General features: G+C 49.5%; 1 protein-coding gene across 1 annotated transcript in view; it reads left to right on the top strand.

Annotated features, from left to right (window-relative positions):
• Positions 1-5,676, top strand: part of LOC108306271 (transmembrane immune signaling adaptor TYROBP) — a 16,530-nt gene extending 10,854 nt beyond the window's left edge. Inside the window, exons 5-6 of the mRNA XM_017531107.2 lie at positions 685-689; positions 5,661-5,676. Coding sequence (XP_017386596.1) covers positions 685-689; positions 5,661-5,676 — 21 coding nt within the window. The remainder of the gene's footprint in view (positions 1-684; positions 690-5,660) is intronic.
• Positions 5,677-6,908: the final 1,232 nt, after the last annotated feature.

Genomic DNA, 6,908 nt, shown 5'->3' with positions numbered 1-6,908 from the left:
TGAGACAGGTTCTCCACCTCTCATCCAGTCTGGGGATGCAGTGGTGCAATCATAACTCACTGCAGCCTCAAACTCCTGGGCTCAAGCAATCTTCCCACCACAGCCTCCTCAGCGGCTGGGATTATAGGTGCACACCACCATGCCCAGCTAAATTTTTAATTTTTTTGTAGAGACAGGGTCTTGCTATGTTGTCCTGGCTGGTTTCAAAGTCCTGGGCTCAAGTGATCATCCCACCTTGGCATCCCAAAGTGCTGAGATTACAGGTGTGAATCATTGAGTCTGGGCCTCTTTATCACTCTAATATAAATTTGTATATTGTTCACATGCTGAAGTAATATTTTGAAGATATGGGGTTAAATGTAATATATTATTAAAGTTAATTTCACCTTTTTTTAAAATGTGTCTACTAGAAGATTTCTTTTTTTTTTTTTTTTTGAGACAAGTTCTTGCTCTGTAGCCCAGGCTGGAGTGCAGTGGTGCTATTACTAGATGATTTTAAATAACATATATGGTTCACATTATATAATATGGTGATGCCTTAGCTCCTTTGCTTCTCGTTTGCTCAGGGAAGCAAAGGGAGATAAAGCAAATTCCAAAATTGCAGTAGGTTAGCACCTAATAAGTTAGTTTCTCTTTACCATAAAATCTAAGCAGAAGCACCGCAGGGCAGATGTGGCAGCTCCACTCCAGTGTCAGGGTGCCAGGGTCTCTCTTTACTGTGCCTACACCATTCTCAACACATGGCTTCCACCTTGAGGATTAAGATGACTGCTCTAGTTTCTATATCCATTTACATCCAGTGAAAAGGAAAGAAGGGGGTGTCAACTCCATTAGGGCAGAGTCCAGAAGCACATATTACTTCTGCTTGCATCTCATTGGCCAGAATCTGATTATCTGAACACACCTGGCTGCAAAGGAGCCTGGGAAATGTAGTCCTAAATCAGGTGGCCATGCTCCAGCTAACACTTGGGGATTTTATCATTAAAGGAATAAAGGGAGAATGGCTACTGGGGCATAACCAGCAGTCTCTGCTACACTCAGAGGAGGGCTATTACCCAAGGCTCATATCTACTACAGGTCCAAGGAGTGGCTGGCACCACTAACAGCAGAAGGATAAAGCATATAATCTCCAAGAAAAGCCTGTTCCTTTTAAAGAGATGTCTTCATTTATTTATTTATTTTTATGTTTATGTTTTGAGACAGAGTCTTGCTCTGTTGCCCAGACTGGAGTGCAGTAGTGTGAGCTCAGCTCACTGCAACCTCTGCCTCCTGGGTTCAGGTGATTCTCCTTGCCTTAGCCTCCTGAGTAACTGGGATTACAGGCACCTGCCACCATGCCTGGCTAATTTTTGTATTTTTAGTAGAGACAGTCTGGGCTGGCATGGTAGCTCACACCTGTAATCCCAGCACTTTGGGAGTCCAAGGCGGGTGGATCACCTGAGGTCAGGGATTCCAGACCAGCCTGGGCAACATGGTGAAACCCTGTCTCTACTAAAAACACAAAAATTAGCCAGGTGTGGTGGTGGCTTGAGCCTGTAGCCCTAGCTACTTGGGAGGTTGAAGCAGATGAATCGCTTGAATCTGGGAGGCAGACATTGCAGTGAGCCGAGCCAAGATCACACCACTGCACTCCAGCCTGGGCAACAGAGCGAGATTCTCTCTCAAAAAAAAAAAAAAGGCCAGACGTGGTGGCTCACACCTGTAATCCCAGCACTTGGGGAGGCCGAGGTGGATGGATCACTTGAGGTCAGGAGTTGGAGACCACCCTGGCCAACAGGGTAAAACCCTGTCTCTACTAAAAATACAAAATTAGCCAAGCATGGTGGCTCATGCCTGTAGTCCCAGATACTCGGGAGGTCTCAGCTACTCGGGAGGCTGAGGCAAGAGAATCACTTAACCTGGGAGGCCGAGTTTGCAGTGAGCCGAGATTACAACACTGCACTCCAGCCTGGGTGACAGAGCAAGACTCCATCTCAAGAAAACAAATAAATAAATAGGCCGGACATAGTAGCTCGAACCTGTGATCCCAGAACTTTGGAAGGCCGAGGTGGGAGGATTACCTGAGGTAAGGAGTTGGAGACCAGCCTGGCCAACATGGTGAAATTCCATCTCTATTAAAAATACAAAAATTAGCCGGGTGTGGTGGTGCATGCCTGCAATCCCAGCTACTCATGAGGCTGAGGCAGGAGAATCACTTGAACTCGAGGGGCGAAGGTTGCAGGGACCAGAGATCGCACCACTGTACTTCAGCCTAGGCAACAGAGTGAAACTTCATCTCAAAAAATAATAAAATAAAATCAAGTAAAAATAAATAAATAAAAATAAATGAATATATAAAGACAGCCTAAGTCCCAGCATATTTTCAGATGTTCCTTGATCAGAACGATTTTAAGAGAGGGAAGAAAAAGGACAGTTTAACAAGAAAGAGAAAGAAGGAGAATGCGGACGGGTGCATGGCTGGGAAGATTGTTTGAGTTGTAAGCTCTCTTGCTGGGACCACACCTGTAATTCCAGTATTTTGGACATTTATACTCAAGGTCTTCATAGTCATGTGATATAGAAACAATGGCTCCAACCATTTGTTAAGTAGTTCTGTTTATTACACTCCTGCTTGCCCACCTTCTTTCCCTCCACTTTTGACCTTCCCCACCTCTATCAGGCGCCCAGGCCAGGCACAGAAGTGAACCCAAGAGACCTACGAGACCTGTACTTAAAGAAGTGGTGTGTCTGGGGAGTCAGATAACAGCCAAGGACAATTATCCAGACAGCCACAGTGGGCAAAGGCTGAGGCAGACACGCTGGACCTAGCTCTGACTTTTTCTTTGACCCAGATATTCTCAACAAAAAGATATTCAAAAGTAAAGTTGGTCTCCACGAAGACAGGACCTAGCTCTGTCGTGTCCACCAATGTGTTCCTGTTGCCTGGCACAGAACAAGAGTTTGGTAAGCGTTTTGCTGAACAGATGAATGAAGATGATTGGGCTTTCTCTGGAGTCAGATTCAGAGTTCAGCTGTGAGGAGAGGCTACTGGGAGGTTATGTGGGTTTTGAAGTTGGGGCTCCACAGCACCCTCCCACCTACCCCTCCTTTTCCAATCCCATCCTCCCAGGCTCTTTCTCTCGGTGACGGCTGGTCACTCAAGCCCAGGGTAGGCTGCTGTAGGGGAACTGGATGCGGTGGGCAGAGAGGTGGGGCAAGTGTGGGCCGGCCCTCCCTCAGAACCCGCTGCCCTGGCAGACTCACCTTTGCTCTTGGACAAGGCTTCCCTGGCGGTCACCTCCTCCACGATGCTCCTTCTCTCTCAGCAAGGGTCAGATAAGGAGACGGCAATCAGCCCTAGGAGAAGGCCTGGCCGATAGAGGGGCCCAAACCCCGGACGTCCCCCCTCCTCCCATACATCTTGGTGTCAAACACATTTTATTTCCTCACGTCTGGGGACCCGGGAGCTTACCCTCCAGGATTACTTCCTCCTCCGGTTTGTTTTCCAGCTGGAGACTCCAGGAGCCCCTCAGCAGGGGGGCGGCTCCTCCACTGTGGCCCACAGGCTTCAAAGGGCCCAGAGTGGAATGCCGCAGCCAGGGAGGCTGCTGGCCTGGAAGGAGGGTTGGAGGCATCGCAAGCCCAAGATACGGAGAGGGGTGGCCTTGCGGGGGCTCGGGCTGGGTACCCACTCATTTTCAAGCTGCCCCCCCATCCGCTGAAGGACCCTATCTATGGGCAGAAGGTGGCTTCAAAGGTCAGCGATGGGGGACTCCCTACCACCCCCTCCCCCAGGGCTTAGAGGGGGCCAGGAAGTGCCCCCACCATGATGGATTAGGTGCCTAAGAGCCATGTCGAGCTTATGGACGGGAGACCTACTCTTTTTTCATGGGGCTCAGATTTCACGATTTGGGGGGGGGTGAAATAATTAGTAATTTGTGATTAAGCCTTTTCATGGATATTTTGTTTCTTTGTTCTGTGATGTTGCCCGGAGCCATTTAAAAAATGACTTAATGACAAAGAAAAAATAATTGCTCTTTGTAACTAATGACTGTGTCAGAACTTGGAAATCACCAAAGCCTCGGAAAGTAGAAACCGAGAAGGGGGTGAGGGTTCCACTCTCCAAGGGTTCAGATCAGCAATCGTAAAGTGGCCCGGGATCCTCTTGCACCTGGACAGCCCCCTGCCCTTCCCTGGAGCCAGCAGCTAGCACCTGCAGGCTCAGCCTGGGGGCTTCTGGGCCTAGGGTCCCTTAGGCACCTTTGCCCCTGGGCTGAGAGGAATGGTCAGAATGCCCAAGGCCAGCCTAAACTGCCCCAGCTCAGCCTCACCTTGGAGTTGCTTCCTCCTTCATAAAATCCCCCTGGAAAGACATTTCTCCCACTCTGGTGGAGGAGCAAGGGGTAATTATGTCCTTTCTTCTCCACTCCTGCAGCTTCCTATAGAGCTCCAGAGTTGCCCTGGGATTCTGGATTCTCCTGGGTCTTTACTTTTTTTTTTAGTATTTAATTGTCAAAGATTGAAGCCCAGGCGAGGTGGCTTACACCTGTAATCCCAGCACTTTGGAAGGCCGAGGTGGGCGGATCATGAGGTCAGGAGTTCAAGACCAGCCTGGCCAACATGGTGAAACCCCATCTCTACTAAAAATACAAAAATTAGCTGGGCATGGTGGCAGGTGCCTATAATCCCAGCTACTCGGGAGGCTGAGGCAGAAGAATCGCTTGAACCCAGGAAGGAGAAGTTGTAGTGAGCCAAGATGATATCACTGCACTCCAATCTGGGCGACAGAGCAAGATTCCATCTCAAAAAAAAAAAAGAAAAAAAAATAAGATTGAGCATATTCAAGGGTGCGATGTGAGGATTTGACATACTCACCTGAATCTTTACAGCTCTTGCTCCCCACCTAGACTGAGCGCTCCCTTTTGGGGGCAGGAAAATGGCCCTCTCCCTCCCGATGCTCCGGCCCTGCATCTGCTCTTGTAACCTACCTTGGGCTGGGGCCCTTCAGACCTCTGGGCCATCTGAGGCAGGGATCAGGCAGGGCCCAAGCCCCAAGGACTCAGGGCAGCCCACCACCTCCTACCGCCCCCAGCTGCCTCCGGCAGCCTCTGGGGAATGGGCCGGGAGATGGGGAATTGCTCACGCAGCAGATTCCACTCCTGTTCCCTTCTTGGGCCCTCGCTCCGATCTCTCCCAAGGGGAAATGCTAGGGGGGAGAAAACCGTTAACTTGTGCCTTCTATTTGGTTTTCCTCTGGTTATTGTTTAAAATGCAGAGATTATGAGGTCAAACTCTCCCAGCCAATATTTTTCTAATGAAAAATGTAGTAAGGCACGACTGAGTAATCTAATCTATAAGTTAAGCGTTCCACACAGCAGCGATTTTCACCGACAGAACTTCAATAAATCTTGTTCAGAGAAAAATGATATGAGGCTGATGTTCTATTTTTGTCAATTTGAATGGACTCCCCTGCTCCCCCCCAGTCCTCAGAAACACTGCACTGCACCCAGCCAATCTTCTTCCCTCCCCCAGCGCAGGCTGGATGAAAGTGGGGGACCAGAATGATAGCATGGGAAGCCTGAGTTCCGACCCAGCTTGGCTCAGAGGGTCCGGGGCCAGAGGCCTCTGCTTCAGCCCACTTGGTCCCTGGGGCTCTTCTCTTGGTGAGGGGCTAGGCAAAGGGGTCAGGGATCTTGAAGGAAAAGGCAGCTAGTGGTCTAGGAGAATGGTGCCAACTTCCCTAACCATGGGGTCAGGGCTGCCTAGGCAGGCATATCTCCCCAGCTGTCCCAAGGCTGAGCAAAGAACAAACAGCAAGCCTCGAACCTTCCCTTGAGCCCCAACAAGCCATTGATAGATTTGGCAAGAGAGGCCTCACCTCAGGAAGAACTGGTTAAATCCATCCTCAAAGCTGCTGTTCCCCTTCGCCTGACTTGAACATGGAGACAGGCCAGAATGTAGGCGTAAACTCACTCCTAACAAAGGGTGTGTGTGTGTATGTATGTGCGTGTGCATGTAAGTGTGTATGTGTGTGTGCATGTATGTATACCCATGTGCACCCGTCTGCAGGGTTCTGGGAAGGAAGCAAGTCTCTCTCAATGGATGTGCAGACCTCAGGCTGTCATGGAGGGTGGCGGCCAAGACTCAAATCAAGAAAGAGCTTTCTAGCCCAGGGAATATGTGGGAGGCCAGGAGAAACTATATGGAGAAGCTGTTTCAAGAAACTGGAGAAGCTGTAAGGGCAGCCAGAAAGGATTATGGCACCTCATCAGAGAGAAATCAATTAGGAGAGGCTTCACAATGAGAGTTCCTCCCTCCTCCTTCCTCCTCCCAGCCACGATCCACCCAGGGGAACGGGTTAAGTCAAACAGAGATGTCTGGAGACAGAAAGGTTTTTCTGGGTGGAGAAATTCGGCGGCATTTAGATTCGGAAGAGCCAGAGGCTGACTCACTTTGAAATCTGCAGGTATGGAAATCACAGACAGAGGAAACTTGACCTCTCAGTGTCCCGGAGAGCTGAGTATAGAGGCAGGAGGACTGGGGTTGGGGGTCTGAGGATCAGAGGATCCACGTTTTGACATCACCAACAGTCTGACTTCAGGCCTCAGTTTTTCATCTGTAAAATAAGGAAAATAAGACTGGTCCTACTTATTGAGAGCAAGGTTAGCAGATCAAGTAAGAAGATACATGTGAATATGTGGTTTAAAATACTGCAGAAGGCCAGACGCGGTGGCTCATACCTTTAATCCCAGCACTTTGGGAGGCCGAGGCGGGTGGATCACGAGGTCAAGAGATCGAGACCATCCTGGTCAACATGGTGAAACATCGTCTCTACTAAAAATACAAAAAATTAGCTGGGCATGGTGGCGCATGCCTGTAATCCCAGCTACTCAGGAGGCTGAGGCAGGAGAATTGCCTGAACCCAGGAG

Source organism: Cebus imitator, unplaced genomic scaffold (assembly GCF_001604975.1).
Source record: "Cebus imitator isolate Cc_AM_T3 unplaced genomic scaffold, Cebus_imitator-1.0 Scaffold71, whole genome shotgun sequence".
Lineage (NCBI taxonomy): Eukaryota > Metazoa > Chordata > Mammalia > Primates > Cebidae > Cebus > Cebus imitator.
The sequence above is the reverse complement of the archived record's forward strand: the minus strand, read 5'-3'. Positions and strand labels throughout refer to the sequence as shown.